Source organism: Nanorana parkeri, unplaced genomic scaffold (genome assembly GCF_000935625.1).
Source record: "Nanorana parkeri isolate BGI_ZX_2015 unplaced genomic scaffold, ASM93562v1 scaffold48, whole genome shotgun sequence".
Classification (NCBI taxonomy): domain Eukaryota; kingdom Metazoa; phylum Chordata; class Amphibia; order Anura; family Dicroglossidae; genus Nanorana; species Nanorana parkeri.
In genome coordinates, this window is record NW_017306316.1 from 974,699 (window position 1) to 999,901 (window position 25,203).

General features: G+C 41.3%; 1 protein-coding gene across 1 annotated transcript in view; it reads right to left on the reverse strand.

Annotated features, from left to right (window-relative positions):
- The window catches only part of SH2B2 (SH2B adaptor protein 2), a 31,073-nt gene extending 10,372 nt beyond the window's left edge, over positions 1-20,701 (reverse strand). The window contains 4 exon segments of the mRNA XM_018573708.1: positions 917-1,008; positions 5,102-5,203; positions 19,847-20,374; positions 20,480-20,701. Coding sequence (XP_018429210.1) covers positions 917-1,008; positions 5,102-5,203; positions 19,847-20,374; positions 20,480-20,698 — 941 coding nt within the window. The 5' untranslated portion in view covers positions 20,699-20,701.
- Between the last annotated feature and the right edge of the window lie 4,502 nt (positions 20,702-25,203).

Below are 25,203 nucleotides of genomic sequence, written 5' to 3' on the forward strand. Positions count from 1 at the left end.
CTGCTGCTATTATCACTACAGGTATTTTATAAAGTGCCAACAATTTGCGCAACACTTTACATAGTGCACATTCACATCAGTCCCTGCCCTGAAGGAGCTTACAGTCTTGGGTTCCTATTGCACACACGCATACAGGGACAATTTTAGACAGGAGTCACTTAACCTTCTAGTATGTCTTTGGAGTGTGGGAGGAAACCGGAGTACCCGGAGGAAACCCACGCAAACACAGGGAGAACATGCAAACTCCTTGTAGATAGCCCTCAGCCAGAGAGGAGATTTGCACTTTTTTGTATTTCTCTTTTAAACTGTTGATACACAAAACAACCATGGCCATTCACTATGTTTTGAAACCAGCTTGCATGGCAAGATAACTGCACAATAAATGGCGTTCTTTTTTTTTCCTTCTGTATTTTTTTTTTCAAAAATGTTTTATTAACTTTTTTAGCAATCTTTACATTTCTAAAACAAACGTCATCACTTCAAAGTAATAAGTATACCACGCAGTGGTTAATTCCATCCTAAATGGCATTCTCAATCAAAGTATGGTGCTGGTTACATCAGCCTCTATTCAACATTCCTAAAGCTGAAACTATGGAAATTTGCATAAACGGATATGTATTCTGTATGTGGGGCTCTTCTATATGAAGGTAAAAATGCATAGGTCTCAAGGCACACCTAATTAAGTTTGCTAACTATGTTCAGCACCCCCAAAATGAAAGTCAAATTTCAAGACTTTATTCCATTCGCTAAAAACATTGCTTCCCCATTCACAAGCACTGTGTTCCTTGCAGACCATGTGTTTGTAGAATCCAAGATAAGAACACTCAAGCCACATTCAATACCTTATACCTGCACCCCAGAGGAGGTATTGGAGTAAGCCATTCAAACTTTCATATGCACGTTAAGACCTACTTACCCAGGATCGATGCAATCCTGTATGTCTGCAACCCAAGAATGTTTCTGGAGAGAGTCAATAGTTTCTAAGATATATTCTGCACTGTTTTATACCTACAAAACAAAAAAGAGTACAAATAATAATAATATTCATAATAATAATAATAATAACAAATAATAGTAATCTATTTCTATGTAAAGTTAGAAAAAGCACTGCAATTAGTGCATTAAATCCTGTGTAACATCAGAAATACCATCAGTTTCCAGCTATTCGTTTTTAACTTGTAAAATCTAAGGCCCTGATTCATCAGACTGCAATAGTACTGTATAGACTTCATTGATTTAGGTACAATTAAGGCATGTTAAAGTGGCCTTTTAACCTATAATATTGTATGTCAGTTTGGCATGCCTTTAAGTGTTTTTCCACTTTTGAAGACAAATTGGGATAACACCGATTTAAATGTTGTTACATGTTCCCATTCACATTGCATAGCTTTAAAAAAAAAAAAAAAAAAGGCTGCTTACATTTTTAAGGGCTTTTTTCGTGCTTAAAAATCCTACCGTGCACCACGCTTCCCCCATGTAACATTAAGAAGGGGGCTGGGAAGTTATGTTTACTGTAATTAACCTTGTGTGTACTATGCTGTTAGATTGTATCAGCTGTAAACTAGATTTGCAAACTAGTAAAGGGTTAAAGACTTAGGAGCATTGAAGGTTAATGAGAAGAAGCAGAGTCTGTCCCTGTACATTCACTTTCAAACTGCTTAGAATCTGCACAAGGGCCCCCGCCAAATAAACATCTAAAAAGGTTAAACATATACGTATTTTTAATTATTTTTATGTATGCCGTGTGAGTGGGAACAGATAACAAACATATAGAGGAGTTATCTCAAATTTGACTACAAAAGTGGAGCTGCACTTTGAGTGCCATTTAGCATTCCTTAAGTGATATTGCAGCTTGATGATTTAGGGCATCAACACCGCAGGCCTTTATAATTTAGCATCTACTTCCTTACTACCTACAAAAATGGCTGTGCTATTGTTTCTGAATACATGTATGATGTACAGTATCAGAGGCTGGCAATTATTTTCAAGTGTGAGAGCTTGACATTAAAGAAGGTGGTCACTGGTTTGGTAGAGCGGCCATCATAAAAATGACTATCCTGCCCAGACTTCTCTATTTATTCCAAACCTTGCCCATCGCTATAACGTACCCCTGGCTAACGCTTATGACTATACAAACTGAAGTGACTTTATAGCAACAGCCGGGCTCACACACGCAAAGTATACCCCACAGAGGGCCTATATAACGCAGCTTCAACCAAAAAATAAATAAAAATAATAAACCCCCGCCTATACTGCAAGGCTTTTGCAGGTGCGAGGTTGGTTCCCTAGAAACATGTGTTAGCCTATATCTCTTTAAACGATGATTGTATGTACTATATTGCCTTACTGCGATGTTTGTTAACTCGTCTGACCCTTTTCCCTTGTATGTAAAGTTATAGCTTGTCAACTTGATACTTTTGTAAAACAATAAAGTCCTACTTGTGAAAAAAAAAAAAGAAGGTGGTCACTGCTGCACTTCTTGAATAGTAAATGTCTTCATAATTAGCATTAGAAACAGCTTTACTTAGAGCAAATGTGCTCTACTGTTTGGTAAGTGTTTAAAGAAGAATTCTGGGCAGTTACAAAATTAACCTTTGCCTGTGGCATGTAACATGTTTTGGATCTTGATTGCCCGGAGTTCTTCTTTATACACTTAGTAGACCAAATCCACTCTAAGTAAAGCTGTTTCTAATGCTGATTATGGAGATCTTTACCACTCAAGACGTACAGCAGTGACCACCAAGAGTTTTTATAAAGAGAACCTTTATCAAGGACTGGGCAGATGCCATTATCGATATGCAGAATGTGAAGAGCAGATTTGGTGTATCCTGACAAGGACGTAGGAGATGGGCCTGGCCCTGTTTTTATTGACACTGGAGGACAGCAATATAGAGTCAATAAACAGCACATTTAGGTCCAACATTCCACATTCAGATGAAGCCCCGGCTCTACGGATCCCTAACACTGACCATCTCTGTCTGCAGTCAAACAAGTTTTTTTTTTCTGTGTGTAGTAATAGTAGTAGTAGATGTAGTAATATTCATAATATCATCACATCACATAATAAAAATAATAATAACAACTGTGCAGCCAGCAGATATATTTCAGTCTGTTTACATGTTGGATATATTATGCATATTCATTTTCTGATGAAGGTTTTTGTGGTCTGGGTTATCCTTATTTCACCCTGAAGACTTGTTGAGGCTCTTTCACACATCAGGAAATGCCAGTGTGTGACCATTCCTCTGCTCACCAAAGGCCTGGCTGGTCAACTATCGTGCGGCTGGCATGTCTGGCTCGAAGTCCCCAGGTGCTAAGCACTGATAGAAGCTGCCAAGGCTCTGCACTTCTAAAGAACATCAGTATCTTTAGCCTGGTCCACTATTCAATCACTGGCTGTCAGAAATTCACATATTTTATTTATCCTGATGATGGTCTTGATTTATGAAACGTCTTGGACGGTATAGTAACTAAATAAAATGTGACCCACAGAGTGAACAGTACGTAGTACATTCAAATGATGACTTATTGCATATATACGCGATGTACAGACACTAGAGGCAGAGAGTGAATATTAAAGGGTGTCTATGATCAGAAAATAAAAACAAATACAAATATGTATTTCTATATTGAATTTCCATAGGTTTTATCCCTCTCATAATAGCCATACAGGGATCCCAACCTGAAAAATTAAATTTCAGGGAGGTGCCCTTCTCATTTCAGGGAGGTGCCCTCTGCCCCAACTAATGCTTCCCGTGCTATCTGCTGGGGTTTTTTTTAGTATTCTGACAGCTGCTGCCGTCAGGATAAAAAAAAAAAAAAACAGGTCCACCTCTGCTGATTGACAGCAGCAGTGGGCAGGTGCAATAGCTAGTTTGCTATTGGCTTTTGCAAATTCAAATTGCCAATAGCAATCTAGCTATTCATTTCTATGCTGTCTTTTTTTTTCTTCTTTACTCTTGACGGCGGACAGCGGCTCCGATATCAGAGTAAAAAAACAAAAACAAAAAAAAACAGACAGCAAGGAAAGGTTTACTCTGCTAGATCGAGCAGAGTAAACCTTTCCGGGATAAAATGCTTCTCTCCCGGGCGGGCGGGAGCCGCTATCATCCGGGATGATTTGGGATGTCTGCCCATATTAACTTATAAGTTTGTAAACTTATTGAAGATGCCCACAGGATGTACTTCCTCAATGCACTGACACAATTTCCCTCAGCCCCGTATCACAACTCTCACAGAGCCTGCTTCCTGAACTACAACTCAATGTCTGAACAATGTAATATTATCATTGCTTGCTGGAAGCAATGCATGATGGGATATGTAGTCTTGAGAAATCATGATTGCATCACTTCAAGCAGCAGGGAAAGAGATGCAAAGCACACTGGGAATGTGGAAAGTGATGGGCAGACAGAAGGCAGCACTCACTACATGAAAGGGATTTTTTCAAGTAAGCTTTGATTGCATTATCGAAAACAGCTCTAGTATGTATTCCTATTACAATGCTAAGGTCACAACAGGATAGTACATGCTGGGACTAAAGAACTCTTTTAGGAAGAATTTCCTGTTTTCATATGTTGAGGGGGTTGGAGATTGCACCGATGTCTGATTGACAACAGTCAGGATAATGAACAGACAGTATGGCAAATTGTCATAAAAGGCTTGATAACAGTAACTGATTATCCTGATGGTAAAGCAGAACTCCAGCTTTAATTATATATACACACACACACACATACTCTCTCTCTATATATCCCTAGCATGGTCTCGTGTAGCACACTGTATTATATAGTGTATTATCGCAATAGTGTATTGTATAGTAGACTTTTCAAGTGGCCGCTACTCTTTTGACAACAATTCCTGAAAGACCGCAACATGTAGCAGTATACATCCACGAAGGAAGATGCCATGATTCCACCTGTTAAATGAAGGGGCTGCTCTTACCCTTCACCAGCTCATCATAGTGTACTGTGGTTTTTGCTGGTGTTTTGCAGTGCTACCACCCATAAAACTTGGGGTGACATGGGCTGGAGAACTGTATGTTTTTGTTATTCAGCAACATATACTAATTTATAGTGAAATGTGCATGTAACAATAAAGTTACCTTTAGAACAAATGTGTTGTCCTTGTCAGGCATTTCCAGGGGCATTGTAGTGCGGACCTCAATAATTGCAGAGAGCGGAATGCTTACTTTAGGCTTGGAGGACTGTAAGAGAAAATTTAGCACATCAGAAAATTTAGCACATAACTGGTAATAATTAGTACAGTTGGGCATAACATAAAATATCACAAGAAACAGAATGACTTTAAAGCCTAACTTTGGGCTAATTTTTTTAAATGTCTCCCTGGAGGTTTAAAAAAAAAATTGAAGCTCTGGCTGCAAGACGAGAAAAACTAAAATAACATAGCATAGACAATTACTACACAAGCCATTTCTTAATTTAATGTTAATAAAAATGACCTTTCAATTTCAAACTGCAGCCATTGTAATTTTCAAAAACTGTCAAACAATTCAATGTAATATATCAACCTGGAAACAATCTGTACACCGTTAGCCCCCAGAAATGTCATTCCCCCATTGTGTGATTGGCTCACTGATTTTCCCAGATGTCTGCAAGCGGTACACGTCAAACATTAGCCATCTCCTGCAACAGGAATTTCAGGGTTTTTTCTAGATATTCCATAAAGGTTAACTACTTCTAAATGGACACAGGCACTGCAGCTTTCCTCATCAGAACACTGATATTTTATATAATGAAGGCTGACCTTCCTATTCAGGAATCAGGCGGGAAACGACATCAGAAAACATCTATACATCAGAACATAAACAGGTAGGAATCTGCAAAAGGTTTGTTACAATCCTCGCAATGTACATTGATCACCCAGAAAGAATTGTTTGTTTTTCTCAACCAGTGGAGTTTTAATCTAGAGCTGTTCCCCACACTACATTTTCTTTGGCACATCATGTCCTCAGTCTTCCATGTTGAATGAGACCCAGCATCACTCAACCTAGGAGACTTGGGAAAGTCTGTCAACACAGGGCATCGTGACTACGCTCTTTGAGCACAGCGGCCAGCAGCATTCTTCCCGTTATGTCCGCACCACTCTATATATCATCCAGAACCGCCCACACATGGGAACCAGTGCATCTAGTGATCTTCCAAAAGACATCAGAAGAAAGGAAAGTAAAGGAATGGCCAGAAAACATGGCATAACATACAGGTGGCGGGGGTTATCCCAGAGTTTGGATTTATTCATCTTAGAGTGATGAGTTTTTGTCTGCTAAAACTATAGAAAATGTAGCTGTAAATGTGATTATTTGCTTTGCAAGGGAGACTTAAAGGAAGAAACGCCTTTTAGTAAAATCTTAAATCTTAAAGCCAATTTTAAAATGATTTTCAGTTAGTTATACGACTGCTGTGCTAGATTTGTCTGAATATATTTTATATGCAGTTGAATAAACTGTACAGGTAGTGTGTTTTTTTGGGGGGGATTGAGCAGCTAATGTGCTTGTTGAATAAGTGCAATAAGAAAATCAATTCATGCGTTTTACTTAAAGGAGAACTATGAGGTGAGTGCTTTTCACTCACCTCATAGTTCTAGCCGACCTGTGACAATGAGACTGTCACAGGTCGGTTCAGTAGATCGGGAGGTGAGCGAACACATACCGGCGTTCGCTCGCCTCTCGATCCTGTCACGGCTCTCTGCCGTGACAGGGGAGGGGCTGGATTGCCCTCTCACCGCTCCGATCTGCCAGCGCTGACTGGCGGAACGGACAGGGGAGGGGGCGGGTACAGCTGGCTCTGCCTCTAGATAGGCAGAGCCAGCTGTCACTCACGCAGCTGGGCGGATCCCGTCATCTACGTCGGGATCTGCTGCGGCGTCTCAGTATACCGCGAGCTGTAGCTCGCGGTATACTGAGCCTAGGGTGACGGGAGGATGCTAGTTTGTGTCCTCCCGTTTCCCTAAGGAGCACTATGGGGAAAAACACTGACCCCATAGTTCTCCTTTAAAGCGAATATCAAGGCAAAAATAACAAAAAACATGCCCAGATGCCCAGTTCATCTCTGCAATCTGTACACATTTCCTATGTTTTATCCCTTGCAAATACAGAAAAATACCTGTTGAGGTGCCAGAAATGCACACGGCTTCTAAGTCCTGTTGTAGGCTGACAACACACAGGATTTTTGTGCATTAAAGAAGGGCAAAAACTCAAGGCAAATAGAATCTTAACCCTCGCAGTGGGGTTACCCATTGTCATTTTCGAAAAACTGTCAAACAATTCAATGTAATATATCAACCTGGAAACAATCTGTACACCGCAGTGTACAGTGCGGTGGGTTTACCCCCGCACTGCAAGGGTTAAGTGCTTAATTTGCCAAACCTAAAATAACAGAGATATACTCACCAGAACTGTGATCCTGGCTGGCTGCTGGACCGGTCCCTTCAGCCTAACTCCTCCTCGGCTCTGGTGATGGAATGTCCCTCAGCGTCCTCATGTCCTATAAACTGTATTGGACGTGATGACTAACAGGACCTTAGATCCCTGGAGCGAAAGGGGAGGGAGGCTGAAGGGACCGATCTACTCTTTCATCTCAACAACAAAAAAGATAAATATTCTGTAGTCCAATATAGGAACTAGGAGGGCTCTTTGACACAGAAAGTATGCAGAAGACACAGGGCAGTTCTGAATTTCTGACTAGATCAACAGGTTGTTTTTTTCTTGCACTTACCAAACAAATAAAACAAAATGCTTCCAATGGTACATTAAACAGACCAAAAGGGAGCAAAAAAAAGAAATGTTTATTGTTAGGGTTAACATACACTTACATTTTACATATGTTTTATTTATTATTAGTGTCACCAGTGCGCTGAGAAGCATTCTGATGACTGTTCACACAGGGAGTGATAGGTCCTCTTTATGCAGACGTAGGGTGTCTAAAGAGTCCCTGTTATGTGCCCCTGGAAATCAGGGACAAAGAGTCACATTGCGTCTGAACCCTGTAAAGCTCAGAACTGAATACTTCCATGTTAATGAACCACTTGCAGATCTTTAAACAAAGGAGATATGTCCTAAAAGACATCAACGTTTCCAGGATGTATCTCCTACGTTCAGCTCCTCGTCCTCTGCTGCCACCCCACTTACTATACAATTACCAACTGCTATTACATAGCAGGACGGCTTCTCAAAATGCAGCCGCTCCTCTACAAGATGACACTTGCAGATAGTTTGCAAAAGTTATTGAGTACATATAATGAAGCAATGTATTGTTATATTGTATTCCTATCAGCATGCTTTTTGTCAGCACATGAACCGATTGGCTGCTTGTACTGCTTCTTCTTACACGTCAGCTCATGCGTCAGCCTGCTGTACAAGGACTACAAGAGGCCAATACTAGGTCAAATTCAGGTACTTTATTGATATATTGGTGATTACAGAGCTACATTCATTTGTGTCTTTTATATGTGCATAGAGTTCAGCTTTAAGGTTTGTTCACACCAGCAGCCACACACAACCACATGGCTGCTGGTGTGTGTGTGCCAGGACACAAAAAAATGCAATTACGCTGCATTGCATGTTTTCTTTTTTTTTTTCTGTTAGAACTTTTTTAAAATATCACAGGTGACATTTCATTACGTTCTTTGGGCGCACCACAGTGCGATGCGGTTGCACCGCGCCTTGCTGTGGTGCGTTTAAAGCAGACCTTTACACTCAAAAATCAAATTCTACCAATGCATCCCTCTATGTATGATGATTATTAAGAACATAGACATGTCAGGTGTCAAATGCTGTTTTTTTTTTTTAAATACTTGCACTTGCAGAGCATTTACTTATTGCTTTGAAAGGGCAAAATGACTTCAGTTTGCCAAAGCACTGCACACTGGGATTGCCGTGTCATCAGCAGAGCATTGCTGGGAAAACTCATCTGTAATCTCAGGAGATCTCAGGGAAAGGCAATTTCCTTCCCTGAGATGATGTGCATGGTCACATGTCCTAGTCACATGTCTAGTCACATGTGCCAGAAAACCAGAAAGTAAAAGGAGAGCTAGTAATCTGCCCTTAGTAAACATGGCCACTGCCAAAAGACTGGGGGAGAAAAGAGAAATAAGATATGCAAAGAATACACAGCCGGCAATGATCTAGAAGTATCTGTTTGCAGATTGTTATTACTAAACATTTCTAAAGGTGCGTTTGTTGTTATTTTAAAGATATGGGTAAAGGTCCGCTTTGAAAAAAGTACTGCATGCCATTCATTTTTTGAAGTGTACAACACCGGATCATGGTGGTTTGAAATGTGCCCACCCATGACACTGCAAATTGCCTTGTCTTGCATTCAGGATATGCTGGAAAAAACATCCAGCACAGCCCAAACACATAGGGTGAATGGGCCCTTAGGCAATACAGATTGGTCACCTCCTTGCACCAAGCCTGTGATTGGACAATGAAGGAGTAGCAGCTGCATAATTATTTGTTCTCCTCTCACCTTGTGTCAGAATGTTTCTTGTCAGCACATGTGTATGCAACACACTTGATTGGCTTCCAGTGTTCTCCCTCCCTCTCCCTGTCTGAGCACTGATGTATAAAGGTGCCCATACACCTGGCGATTATCGTATGATAATCGCGGGTGCATCTACTGTACGGGTCGCACGACTTTTGTCTTCCTAGCACGCTGGAAGACCTGACGAAAATCTTACGAGTTTCAGCAGGTTGGCAGCGCGCTCGGAAGGCGAAAGCCGCTCGGGCCAGTGTGCGCAAGCGCACACTGCCCGTTTAGCATTGCAATTATCGGCAAGCCCTCCCCTTAGCGGGGAGGGCTTGCGATGATCGCAAGTACGATCTGCCTGCCCAAGATGGGCAGGTCGTACGAAATTTTAATGATCTTACAAACATCGCACAACGAAAGTTGTGCGATAGTTGTAAGGTGTATGGCCAGCTTTAGGGAATTGCAAGAAGCTAAAAACCAGCACAATTCAGGCACTTGAACTAGCTAGCTTGAACTAGCTACAATTAAAAAAAAATTAATTATTAAATAAATACATAACTGTTTTAATAGGATTTTTTCTATTACACGTGCTTCAACTTTAAACTAGTCATTTTGCAAGGAAGATTATAATAATGGTCTATTTTCCCTGCTTAAAAGAATACTGGGTTTTGGTTTCGAAATCTGTATTGCCTTTACAAGACTTTTGTTTTTTCCCCATGAGCGCAACAGGAACAACAGACTGGTGGCTCTGGCCATCACAGTTGGATCTTCTTTCTGCCATTTCTAATAAATCAGCCTCCATATTGTAAGAATAAAGCAAATAAGTGAAAGTCAAGTCTTAATAAAATACAATTTTAAAATATTACTGTAATTATTACAGGTACATGCCCAAAATGTAATCGAATTAGGCCGTTTCTGTTTCTATAAAGATGTGACTGAAGCAAGGTAAATGTTCCACTGCCTAGAACCGTACAATTTTCTTAATGATCTGGCAGACAAGGGAGATAAAACAGGTTTTAACGTTGAAATGTAAATAGCAGGCTTGCCTCTTAGCCTCCATTTGTTAAGGCTGCCATTAAGTTCATAGTACTCCCACCCAGATCAATTAGCCTAACCACAAAGGAAAGTAAGGTTGAGCATCTATGGCTCCATGAGTGCAGCTGATGCCAAGACAAGCAATTTGAATATTCTGGCTGTATTTCTTTGTGTGGGGGAAAATCTGTCTCATTTGTGTGAGCTCGAATACAACCGTATGCCTGAGCCTATAATGCCAGAGCCAAACAATCAAAAATAATAGATTTGACCAAATATACAGTTGTTGGATATTTAAACACACATCACTGATAACAGGCACAGTCAGCCTTACAGTAAAAGGAATTTCTAGTGTTTAAACCTGCTGTATGTGTCTATAATCTACATGATGCCAACCGCTGTCCACTGAGTGCATTGCAGGCAAAGAAGGGCAAATTTTTTCTTTTTAAGAGCCCGTGGAACGTGCATCGAAAAAACAAACTTCCCCCTGTGAACAAAAAAATTGAACCGTGAAATCACAGCACACAAAAACGTGCACAAGGGTGCTTGGTCCTTTAATAAAGAAGGGACCTCGATTCCCGACCCCGGGGCGCAAAGCTCCTGACAGGGGTTGAGACTGCTGGTCCACCAACCCGAAGGCCGGTGGAGCCCGATCCTTTGGGGACCTGCCGGAACAGGTCCCTCACAGTACTAGGTTGGGGGGCTCTCCCGAAGAGAGACCCCCCCGGTTGGGAGGAGACAGAGAACCCTATATTAGGGCACAGAATCTCCTCCCCACATTGGGAAAAGACCCCGAAGGAACCTGCACCCGCTGCATCTGTGGGTCAATGCCAAAAAAAAGCCAATCATGTATCGTGCAATAAATGAATCTAGAGTGCCAGTGCCCCACGCTGACAGGCCTTAGGGGCCGGAGTGCAAAAATATTGCCCTGGACTAGCCATAAGGCCTGTCCAAGAGGCGATGTGCAGAAATTGCAAGGTGGTGTGTGACCAAGTGATCAGTGAGTCAATGTGGGGGTCCCACACCCAAGTGGCTTCCTGAGCACCCCTGGGACGCCACCCCCAGGGGACACAACACCCCGGGCTCTGCCGCCTCCCAACCCTCCAGCCAGACCAAGCTTCGCACCCATTCCCTCAGGAGGCATTAGCACCTTCAGAGCCTCCTGCCTACAACTGGGGACAAGCCCGGCATAACCGGACCAGGATCAACCAAGGAGGAAAGGAAGCCCCTCCAGCACCCACCTATCACATCAGGGAATACTAAGCATCTCTCCGTGCCGGTGGATCGATGCCCTGAAAACTGATAAGAACAGATACTACACTTGATCTTAGCCAAAAGGCAGAGAAGCGAGGCAAAGAAGGGCATATGCATTAGACAAAGCAGGTGGATGGTGGTAGATGTATGGTGCTTAACACCAGAGTCTAAGCTTAGACCCAAAGTCAATGCCTTCTTAGCAAACATCAAGCAATCACAGACAGGGCACTGACCAGTTTTTTTTTAGGCAAGGGAAGTAATAGGAGAGAATGTTATCCCTGGTCTTTGGCAGCACCTTTAGTCTCTAATATTCAGAATGGATGACAGTTTAATGTAAAGTGGACCTGTACTCAAATAGTGAAGATTTGCTATCATCTAGGGAACATCTAGAAATGGTAATTGTGCATAATCGGTAACTCGAAAGATTTACTCTTGGTCTGACATGAGGAAGCAAAGCCCTGCTCCTCTCCGTACAAAAACACAGCATGGAACAAGGCATGATATGTCAGTAATAGGGAGATGATCCTTAGCCCTCTGCTTGCCTTTTTGGCACAGCTTTGACAGTTGCTTTAAAGGTAATCTGTTACCATGAAGAAATGGCATCACTTCATTAACCCAGCAAAGTAACATATGTCTGCTAAGTCTGCCTGCATCTAAATAATGTTACAAAGTAATATAAAAATGTGCTGTGGGTGCAACCATCTTGAATATTTATCTGTGGTGTTTGTGGCAGACAGTCATAAAACCTGAATAAAGGACTTTCTGGCTTGAATGAGGGTTTTAAAAAGACAACAAAGCTGCTGAATTTTCATAGCTTGCTTGGCATCGCATGCTTGGCATCGGATGCATGAAACAATTGTATTTTTTTAATTCTGATCTACAGCAGTGTGATTCAGCCTCATTCATGACAAGGATGGCTTTAAAAAATGTCAAGCAAGTCTATTTGCCCTAATATATATCCCACATTATCAGAAGATTTATAACCCAAGTTACGTGGTTAGTCCCGAGTGAAAACAGACCTACCAATAATACCGGATGAAAACATCATAAATAGAGCATGCTAATTGGAGTAGGATATCTCAGAAAAATGTATACATTAAAATAGTATGCTATGAAATAAATGTAGAAAGTGTCATTTCCTGGCTTGTATATGTCACCTCAGCTGCTTCTCTTTCTTTCTTTAGTAGTCTAGGAATGATGGCCATTGGGGGACTCATTAGACCAGGGGTGGATAAATTAATATGTAAGTCAGGAGCTGTTCTGTCCAATCCAAGAGCCAGCAGGATGGGGTTTTTTTTTAGGAGCCAGCTCCAGTGACAACAAATGTAGAAAACCTTGTGTTAAGCACCAGATGTAATTTTTAAGAAACATTAGTTATCAATGCCAGGACCGGAATCCCAGGAGCCAGGTAGCCAAGGCTACAGAAAATTACAGCTGGCGCCCACCTTTTTAGTTTTTCTCTAGTTTTTGTCAATGGAGCTGGCTCCTTAAAAACATCCTGCTGACTCCTAGATTGGGCAGACTGGCTCTTGAATTTCATATTAGTTTTTAGTTTGTCCACCCCTATATTAGACAGTTTAAGGGCCATACAATACTACTATACAATATACTACTTTACATATCTCTTATAACTTGTTTATGCCAACGTGATAGCCATTAGAAAAAAAATTATGCTTGACATATCTACTCTACTCTACTCTACTGATTGTTACTCTGTATCGTATGCATCTTCTGGTTCATGTACATACAACGATGTAACCTCTTGTACTACTTTTATTACTCTGTATCCCTGAGTGATACAGGTCGTTTGTACCGCTCTACTTCTTGTTAGGACTAAATACAAATGTATATGCTGGAAAAAGAAAAAAAGAAGAGCAGAGAAGCATTCAAACCTTCATAAGCTTTTCATTGCTGTCTGTGCCCTCCCCACGCTTCCTGTACCTGTCCAGTGACAACACGGAGACAGATAGAGCTGCCACCTTTCGGTCTGTGGAAAACTGAACTGTGGTGGGTGTTGGCAAGCAAAGATGATGAACTGAGAAGAGCTACAATCTGGTTATATATCTTCATTGTTTTCTGAGCTGCTAAAGCTGGCCACAGGTGGGCCAGTATCTACCTGAGAAAATAGGCAATGAGATATTGGGCTCCAAGAGCACCAGCACCTGCCTAAGTCCTCACCCAATGGCACAGGATGGGCTTCTTTTTTTTTTAAATTCAAGTGGCAGCGTGAGCGATTTAGGATGTATTCACATTTCCTGCATTGATACTCACAGATAAAATAGATGTAAAACACATCATGAGTTATGTATTCATATGAATGGAACAAATGTCACCAATTTTGTGCAGTGTGGTTTTGAATGGTTTGAAGTGCACCAACATGAGCATTACATGGAAATGAATGGCAAAGCATTTAACACTGCAGTGTAATAAAACACATCTAAAATGCAATGGGTAAAAAGCAGATTTTTTACAGAACATACACGCTTACATTTGTTAAGAGATACTGCAATCTACTTGGGTAGGATATGAAAATGTGAGAGAATGTCTACAAACGAGCGAGCTATTTATTAGAGTGCGGTGTCAGGTGGTGAATCAGAGCCAGCAGATGGTAAATTAGTTAAATAAAAGCAGAACAAGAATGAGAGATGACCCTCGGTTCCCAGGAGTCTTCGGATACATTTACTGAACACAATTCATGGAACATATTGCAAGTAGGAGGTCAATAACCCCCCAGTACACTACACTAACAAATGACTGTGACTACATTTCTGTTCCTATCCTTCAACACTACTAACATGATATTGTTCAGAAAGTGCAGGCAACCATTTTATGGTTGGAATCATTATCCAGGCTATAACATTACAACTAGCGTCACCGGTAAAGCATGAAACACTAGTATGGGGCATGTATTTTTTTTATGTGCTGCAGCCTTTGCTAAACTTTCCTATGCTGGCAGCACCCTGGAGATTCAAGCACTTAGGGGGCCATACACTGTACAACCATCGCAAGACCTTAGTCTTGCGATGGTTGTAAAGTGATTAAAAAAACGTACGATCTGCCCATCTTGGACAGGCAGATCGTACTCTCGATCATCGCAAGCCCGGCCACACAGCGGCTTGGATTTCCTGGGGTTTGACACTCCCCCTGCGCAGTGCTCCAATCATCAATGCTGCGTAGGGCGCTCCCAACTGTCCTTACTTTGGGACCGAATCCCTCTTTTCCTCTTTCCTCCTCAGGTGTCCCTCTTTTTGGTCTGATTCATGGACTTCTATAAAAAAAATGTACTATTTACCTACTGTAACTAGAACTGTTATGATGGCTACACAGTTAGATTTTGACAGATTCCTCTATCCACGCTAAACAGCGTGGCTGAATGGCGCTCCCACTGTGTACACTGAATTCTGACAGAAGCCGGCTGTGAGGGCTTACAATCTAAAAGGGAGGGGCAAGTGATACATGAGGAGGTAGCTGTGTGGGGATGAATTGTTTGAGAAGGTGATAGTTCAGTGGTTAGTTTGATGATGCACGATTGACTTCTGACGAGGGAATGATCAACCTCTGACGAGGGAATAGAGTCCAACAGATCAAATTTCGGCCAATTCAACAGAAATTCGCTCCGTGTGTACCCAGCTTTATAATACACTTAAACTTTCATCCATTCAGAACAGCCATTAGAAATGAAAACTTCTCCTTTTCAGCATGCCATCACAGACTAGGTCTTAAAAACGCTGTACAAAATGAACCTTTGCAATGGGCTACCCTCACACTGCAAGGGTTAAGGGATCGGTTTGGGCTAAGGTCTAAAATTAAAAAAACATATACTCACCCGATCCTCAGTCCCACGGTGGAATGTCCCTCGGGTCCTCACGTCCAATTCAAGTGAATGGTTGTGATGACGTCACGGATCCTTAGACCACTGGAGGCCAGTGGAGAAGTGGCTGTGGGGCCAGTCTAGCAGCCAGGTGGGACTGAGGATCTGGTGAATATATCTTTTTTTATTTTAGACCCAAAACGAGCATGTAACCCTTGCAGTGTTGGTGTAGCCCAACTGCAAGGGTTGATTTTTTTATATGCCTGGAGTTCAACTGAACCTTTGTTATTTATTACTGTATTGCAGTCTGCCTGTATATACAGTAATATATACACCCTTATTTTTTTTACTGCCATGGGCTACATGAAGGTGTAAAACATCCTGTCATCTCAGCACATAGGAGAGTCAGAATGAGGCTCTCACACACAAAGCAGCAGCCCGGCTCTCCAATGTGCTGACATGTCCGTCCGTCCCCAAACACTGATCCAAGCAACAACTCTGCCCTCTAAGCATGGGTTCACTTGAGCTTTAAATATCTCTGCACTCATGTATTGGACAGATGGACACAGGCACGCACGTATTTAGGGTATCAGGTCCTTGACTGCATACAGCAAGCAAATAAAGGTTTCAAGTACTTATAATTAATTTGAAACTGTATTTCTAAAGCCATGGTGAGCAGGATGCACTTAAGAAGAGCAAGACAGAATGTAAGGGTAACATATTCACAAGGAACAAAGTTATGTCTTGCTGTAGCTCATTCTAAAACAATCTCCTTCTTCTTGATTAGAAACAAATCTTTTATCATAAAGTGTTGAGTACATTTCAAAAAGGTCTATTTACTCATAATATAATTTTGTGTTTCTTTCCGGCTCCAAATAGGACAGTAAAGCTGGAAGCATGCAACACACAGTTATTGTGACATCATCTTCAAGTCAAGCAACACACTTGACCCAAAATAATGCGCTTATTATACAAAGCACACTGTAACATATCTCTGTGTTTTATGGGGCTAGTGTAGGAGGTCCACAGATATTCAGCAGCTGGATGCAGATCTCCTTGGCTTCATAATATTCTAAATTCCCAGCCAGGACCCGCCTTGAAACTATCCCCTACACATTCCCTGCGTACCACGGAGAGAGCAAACTTGAGGTTATAATAGCTCCACTATGCTTCTTATGCATCGATTATTTACTAATCAACAATGATGTTTTGTATATTTTCATAGTATTAAATGGATAATGCCAGATAATGTTGTATCATACCTCCAATAATTCTCGATCAAATCTCTAATAAACTGTGCATTATCAAAGATGCACAGTAGATGCTCAAGCCTCTTTAACCTTAAGGGCCTGTTCACACCATCTTCGTGCGATGGATGGAAATGGTGTGAATGGGCCCTAAAGCTAAACTCCCGGCAGATACTGAAGACCCAAATAATGCAGCTCTGTATTCATTAATACATTACGGGCTGGGGGGAGACCCGTCAGTGTTACTAAACTGCAGCAGAGAAAAATCAGGACTGTCCTGTGTGGCAGAGCTGTATAAATCTCGGAACTGGACTGGCTGGTCAGAAATACAAATCATTTGCATTAGATTATAAGCTCTCATGGGCAGGGCCCTCCTTACCATCTTTTCTTGCAACTGTAATGTCTTCCTTATATTGTAAAGAACTGCACAAACTGTTGTCGCTATATAAATCCTGTATAATAAGAAATATGATACTTTTGCAGGTAAAGGTGCCCATACACTGCACGATTCTCGTACGAGAATCGAGGGAAATCCCGCGATCGTACGATAATCGTGCAGTGTATGGAAGGCGTGTGACCGTTTCTACTGTACGGTCGCACGTCTTCCGTCGAAATAGCATGCTAGAAAACCCGCCGGGAATCATACGATTCCCGGCGAGTTAGTGGCCTTCTGGTCGACGACTGCCAAACGGGCCGTTGTGCGCACGCGCACACTGCCCGTTTGCAGTCATCGTAAGCCCGCCCCTCATTACAGTCATCGGAAGGCCGCCCCTCTCAGGGGGGCAGGCTTGCGATGATCTCAAGTACGATCTGCCTGTCCAAGATGGGCAGATCATACGTTTTTTAAAGTACTTTACAACTTGCGTCTTGCGAGGGTTGTAAAGTGTATGGGCACCTTAAAACAGCTCCCATGGTGTATTTCATGTATGTTTTTAGCCTTCAGCTTAAAACACATGATGGCAATTCTAAAGTGCAAGTCAATAAAAGGCTAGCACAGATAGTAATGATAGCATCTTAATGACGTTGTTTAATCACAATATGTAAATGTTCCCAGAGTTTATTAGACACTTAAAATATCCAAAGATGTTTTATGGGCAGAGAGATATCCCCGGCACTTAAATTGCATCCTATCCAACGAAAGAAGAAAGTGCGTAGACCCTTTTAGCCTAAATATGTTGGTAACATAAAAGAACAAAGCATGTAGCCCCTTTTAGCTTAAAATGCTGATATTGTTGGTATTTTATTAGGATTACTGTAATTAGCATGCAATATTGAATTCAGTATGGTTTGCTTAACTCTGTAAAATTATTGTCTCTGCCCTCCAATCCTGGGCCAAGTTGGAAATCTGTCCCTTGGAATGCAATTTTAACTCCTTCCGCATGTATTTCCAAGATTGAACACTGCCCAGCCCCCCTTTATATATGTTCACTCTTTTCCTAATTACATGGGTGCTATTTTCACCATAGTTTAGTTCTGCTTTAAATTCACAGTCCAAGGAGCACATTTATAACTGGGCCTTGTGTTGTCAGTACAGTCATTACAGTAATTGCTAATCAACCATGGTATTTATTAAATGGACCAGAACTAAAAAAAAGTAGTGATTTGCTATGTGATAGGAAACATCTAGAAATGTTAATTATGCCTAAGCAGTACCCTAAAATACTGTTTGTCTGGAATTCCATTTCCCGTGCCTTGAACCTCATAGCAGTATATCTGCAGTGTGATGTCCTCTAATGCACTGCTGCCTCTGACTACTAGTCTTGTGAGATTAAGTTCCCATTCACACCTGGCCATTTTGTCGCTCAAAAGGTAAGTATGACAAAATGCTCAAGAAATTCGCAAGCAGAAAAAAACGCTTGTTGATGGAAACTGAGCTACATGAGCTACTTTTTGGCAGATTACAGCGCTTTTTCGGTAGACTTCAGATTGGAAACTCTGTGTGACAAAACACCCAGGTGTGAACAGGGGCCATAAAAATGAATGAGATTCCTTGTCTTGGTTGTTTTGTCAGGCTTTGCTGTGAGCTGCAAAATGCCTAGGCGTGAATGGAGCCTTAGAGTGAGATTTGGAAGGGTCTACTGTCTTGTTCACTGTTCTCCTTGCTGGAGAGAAAGCTGTAACTGAGGACCTGCAATGCAAGTATCTTCTTGCTTCTGCTTTATTTGATGTACCTGTGTTTTCTGCACCCTTTCTTCAAATCCTCTTTAACTGCAGAATAAAAGACATTAAATTCATGTGCCATTTTGATATTGATGTCTTTCAACCTAAAGGAAATTGGGTTTTGGCTGCTCATCTTTCCAGGCAGGAGGCATTAGATGTAAACAAGGTATAAGCACATGTTACACAAGTACCATTAAATATTCTCTCTAGGACGGTGTTGCAGAGCTGCAAGGGGAAATTACTGGAATTGTTTTTTTTTACAGTTGAAGGAACTGGTCGCCCGATGGCAGCACAGACAGGGGATAATCATGAAACAATGTAACAAATATACAGTTGAAACACCCTGACAGGGAATGGAAATGTACAGCCAAGGCACAGGTACATTACCCCACTCCACGAGATGTAACCATTTTGAATTTAACATATCTGGCGAAAGAGTAAACATATAAACATAAACCTAAACGGACAAGTAATAAAAATAACAAAAGAAAACCCACCCTTACAAATCACAAAGAACCAGTAGACAAAGAAGGAAACCACAGAGAAGAGGAGAAGATGTAGAGAGTACTGGTGCTGGGGGACAGCCGGTTTTTCGTATTTTTTTTTTACATATTTCCTGTTTAACATGCAGGGATCAGCCAGCAAAATTATTTTAAAAAATCCAGGAATTCCCAATCTTTCAAAGTTCTTGTTTTTGGCATTCTATCTAATCTATCTATCTATCTATCTATCTATCTATCTATCTATCTATCTATCCATCATGTAGTAGAGCTCCACCACCAGAGGATTCTTTGTTAGATTACATATGGCACAGCAACATTGTGATTAGTCATAAAAAAATAAAAAAAAAGATATCTTACCTTTGGAGGCACAAAAAATTCAAGTAGAAATCTTTCTCCCTCCATTTTCACAGCTTTTCTCAAAAGCAAACGACATTTTTGCCATTGAGAGCTACCAACACAGTTTGTGTCATCCGCTACCATGTACCTGAGAGTTCCTTCCCTTTGAATGTCTACAACATCGATTTTGGCTGCCTGCATTTTAGACAGCCGTAATTTGTGAGTCCATTTTTCACGTGTCTCCACTTGCTCCTTGTTACCCAATGTGCAGCTTTCACGTTCTGACCGCTTGATCTGTACATTATCCAAGCTTGGCTCTGGAGAAGACTTCCTGTGCCACATTTCCTTCATGCCATCTACCACACACAAACTCATGTTTCTCAGTGAGAACCCCTTCTTAAATTTTGGCTTGGAGCTCCCATGAACCGAAACATCCTCAGAGCTTCGTGAATGGCCATAGGAGGAGACCTTGTGGACTCGGGCCTGAGTCCGGCTTAAGTATTTATTTGTGACCGGATTGTCCATGCTGTCTAAAGACTCGGTGGAGGTCTCTTCTTTTCTGGGGACAAAATCCCTTGCTAAAGGCACCTGGCAGTTTTGTAGTCCAACAAAGGGAACAATATTATATTTTGTTGGAGAATCTGAAACATATACCCTGCTCACCTCAAAACTAAAGAAATCTAAAAAGTTGGCAGCAAAATGGTGAGAGAATGATGTCTCTGCTCCGGGGACATTATAATGAGGGTTTTCTCTCAAAAACTGACAGAATTTTTGGGCAAAATCCAGAGCAGAAGCTTGTGCATGAAGCTCACAGAACTCCTTCCAGTCAGGAAGCTGGGAGGAAGAGTCTTGATTAAGTGCATCACCATTCATGGCTGTTCCATTCCAACACTCAGAAATCTGAAATAAAGTGAAAAAAAGAAACTTTGAGTGCAAAATCAATGTTACTATACAAATGTATATACAGAATACTCTGTGGTTTCCTCATCTGAACGCTTGTTGCAGGTCCATGTCTTTAAAGAGACCCTGTTAGCAGACTATTCATTTCAACAACAATCTTCTCATAAGATGATACGTGCATTTTACGTATTTTCTGCATGTTATGTATTTGTCTATTTGGCAACACATGCATTGTGCTCAGAAAAGAACTCCAGCCAAAAATAATAAGATAAATATGAATATCCCATTCAAAGACACAATAACAATACCAGTGTTTGCTGTAATACTCACTGTCAATCCAGAGATTCCTCCTGCAGTACTTTTTACTGCTACTAGATGACATCAGTTTGATGGCCAGCATCATTCAACCATCTGAGCCCCTCCCTAAAGGACAGTGAAAGGAGAAGAAGCACAGTGATGGGACCATCTCCCTGTCTCTCTGCTTCTTCCTCTCACACTTCAGCTCTGCTAATGCAGGGGCTGCAAGATGCTGGTACCCTGTCAAATTTAGGTACTCAACTTCTTGCATTTGAAAAATTAATTTAATTATATATTAATTATTACAGAGCTGCATTCATTTGTGTATTTTTTTGTATCTGCCTGGAGTTTAGCTTTAAAGGGTGTTTATTTTAAATTATTGTATTAAGTTCAGCTTACCTGTACTTAGATGTGGTGGCTGCATTAGTTTTCTTTTATTTGCAAAATAGGAAGCCGTATACTAGATGTACGGTGGCATGGATAAGATCAGATTTCAGGATATACAGGCAGGCATCTCAGTATGGCTGATGGTTATGTACTATACTGTAGATTGCTGCATACACCTGCTGTATTAATGGAGCAGCTCCACAATGTTACACATCCTAATTATCACATTTTCAGCTGGTTCATATCGGCTGTCTCTTGACTGTCTGCTGTGCTGTATTTGATGGTCATGTATCTTTTCCCTGAATGCTTTATTGAGGAACTATGAAGACTTATCCTAATACATATTTATACAATTGTGGCTTGTTCACACCAATTGCGGTGTGTTCCAGAGCGGCAGCTGCTGTAATGCACCGCAATCACTCACAAAACTTCCCCCTTGTTCTTGGGGCAGGAGGGGGTGTGGCATTGCAGCCACGCCCCCCCCCACGCCCAGAGTGTGATCGGACGCGTGGCAAAACATTGCCTGCGTTCCGTTCCACTGCAAACGCAAAAAATGCTGCATGCTCTATTTTTTTGCATTTGCAGTGGACCGGAATGCAGGCAATGTTTTGCCACGCGTCCGATCGCACTGCGGCCGGGGGGCGTGGTTGCGGTACCATTGACTTCACCCTCCCGCCCCAGAACGAAGGGAGAGGTTTTTTGAGTGATTGCGGTGCGTTCCAGCAGCTGCCGCTCTGGAACACACCGCGATTGGTGTGCACAAGCCCTTCGGATACTCTGTCTCTCACATGATATTTGCTAATTACAAAGACTTTAGAGTATGGGAATTACTTAAGCAATCTATACTCCTTTCCTGGAATTTTTCATTGAAGTTTATGAAGGCCACCATACATCAAGTATGATATGGATAAGCCTTTTCTTCTTTAGTTTTTAGAAATCCATTGCCAGGATACAATTACATCATGCCTCTTTTCTAAATTGGCTGGAATTATCATTTGTATTATCTATTGACTGGCAGGTTACTGTAATATGCTTTGACAGTGAACTGCCAAGCCTGCACATCTGACTTCTAATGGTAAATGATTGTAGAAGTCATTGATATTTTATTGTTCTGGAGTGGAAGGGTTTATTGTTACTTGTGAGTAGACCTATCATTTCAGGATCTGGTTGCATTGGTCAGCTTTAGCTTAGGGTGGCCACTGACAGTACAATACTTGATCTGTCAGTGGCCAGTGGCTGGCGAGATATCTGCTCATCCTCTAACAATCTGACCCCCTGCAATACTCATCCTAAAACAAATGCATTCGATATATCTGCAACACTGACCGTTTCGTTTGCTTCATAATATCCCATTTAGCCTCCTAGGACAGCAGAAAGAGCAGTTATCGCAAGCAATGCTTCATATCAGAAACATGACTTGAAATAATCGGTTTATTTATGGCCACCATTAGATTTTATCAGTTACTTTTCAGCATGTTCCAAACCTCATCTCGTTTGTGCAGTAAATCTCAGTATTCTCAGTCTAGCAAATAACATTGCAGCAAGCTAGGACATTTCCTTGATACAGATTTGTTACATGATGCTGTAGGTTTGAAATGTTAGCAGGCTGTGTTTTTTTATATATATTTTTTAATTGGGGAAGGGTTAGAACCTCTACAAGGGTTTTATTGTCCATCTCCCCACTAGGTAGATTCACCCAATTTGTCCTTGTGACCACTGTCACAGATAAAATGTTACATTTTACAGTTGTTACCAAAACAATAGGTGAGCAGAAATCCTCCAATGGTGATACATGTTCCACTATCAACTGTCGAAGGCTAGCTATACACAGCTAGACTTCTCTCGCTCAGCCCTGTAGGCTAAATGAGAGGAATCACTCGATTCTACCATCTACACCAAAAAGCAAGAGGTATGTCCACTGCCCACCATTGTATTTAGCCAGCCAGTGCACGCTGATGGGATGCAATCACTGGAATTTGGCCGACCATTTTCCACCTGGCTCCATAAATATTTCAGTCCTCTTTTATGGTGCTGGGTTGGTGCTGACAGGGCCACCCGTGGCCTGAATTTTGGGCAATTCAACAGCAGTTAGGAAAAAGTTGTATATGGAATGCCCCTCACAATGTAGAGATTTCCTCTACACCAATGGACAAAGCTAAAAATAAAGTGACATAGATTTCAACATACCCCTACTCCATCTCAAACTAAAAAGAAAGGTTTTATCCACACCTACAATTTATTGGTTTAAAATCCTTGTTTCTGTATATAGGTTGTAATTAAGAATGTATATGGGTGCAGCCATGGCAATGCTTCCTGCTTTAAAGTGCTACATAACAAATTACTGCTCCTTCTGACAAAGTCTATGGGACTCATCTATCAAATTTTCTATTGACATAAAGCCGGGCAGATGACACTAGCACCCCTAGATGACATTGACCAGTATAGGAATTTCCTAAATCGTCAGCACTATCTAGGGGCACTAGTGCCGTGCTCTAGTCAGCTAACACATTTAAAACTATGTACTCCCGCTTCTCCCAATCCAGACACTAAGAAGGGAGTAATTGCTAACTGAGTGTAATCTACAGATCTCTGTATTCAATACAATGACAAAAACTGTGTCATCTAATCAAAAGGGTATCCACACTTTCTACACTAAAGCTGCTTAAATATTAAAATATTACAATTTTATCTCATTTTCTCAAGCTGGGAGATGAAATAAAAGAAAATAAGCCCAGGTCATCTAAGCCCAACAGCCAGAATGTTTTTTGCACCACTTTACTAGAAACCTAGGCCTGGAAAAAAAAGTATGATTAGGTGTTCTGGCTTCATTCTTTTTTCAGGTGAAGCACTTAAGGTGCCCATACACCTTACGAATGACCTGGTGACATCTGTACACTGCCCTGGTGAGACGCAAACGCAGCCCTGGTGAGAAATTGCCCTAAAATCATTAGTCTCTAGTGTTTTAGAAAAAAATGGTGCATGTCCCATAAAGAAAAAGTATCAGTAATTGCTATCGCCAAGTACCTGAGGGAAAGTACTTGTACTTGATCTTACAAAAATGGTATCGGGACATCCCTATTAAGTACAATTTTGTTAATTGGATCAAAAAATAATCACTTAGGCGTATATGGTATAAGCTGAACAGAAGCAATAATAAGAAAAAAGGCTTTTCTTGCCAGCTTTAGGCAAACTCATTTGAATCACATTCAGTTTTAATAGCTGTAAATATCATCGGGATGACCTGGAGCGTTGGCACAGAAAACACTGTCAGGAACTGTTCATCTCAACTTCTAAACGAATTCATGGGTGCAGGACACCCTGGTCAAAATATGTATTTTGAAAATATTATGCCTCACCGCAATCCTCCATCCCACGCAGCACAAGACTGGAACATAAACATATCTGCTTAAAATGTTTATATTCCTTACATGACCAGAATTTGAGATTATTTTATTAAAAAGTTACTTGTTATTGCATTTAATTAATTTGCATGGATAGTCTTTATTTCTACATCATTCTTCCAGACTTCCAAAGTCCTTCTGTACATGGATGCTAAAAAAAGGCATTTGATGTTTGACTGGGTTAACTGGACCTTTATCCAAAACACCATCTCTCACATAGGGCTAGACCCTCATATGCAGAAATGGCTCGGAGGCATCTACTCACATCCATAAGCTGAAGTATGAGACCTTTTTGGAGCCATTCACTATTTCAAACAGCACACAACAGGGCTGCCCCCTGTCCCCCCTAAATTTTAGAATAACTATGGAGCCCTTTCTCCACACTATCCGTGG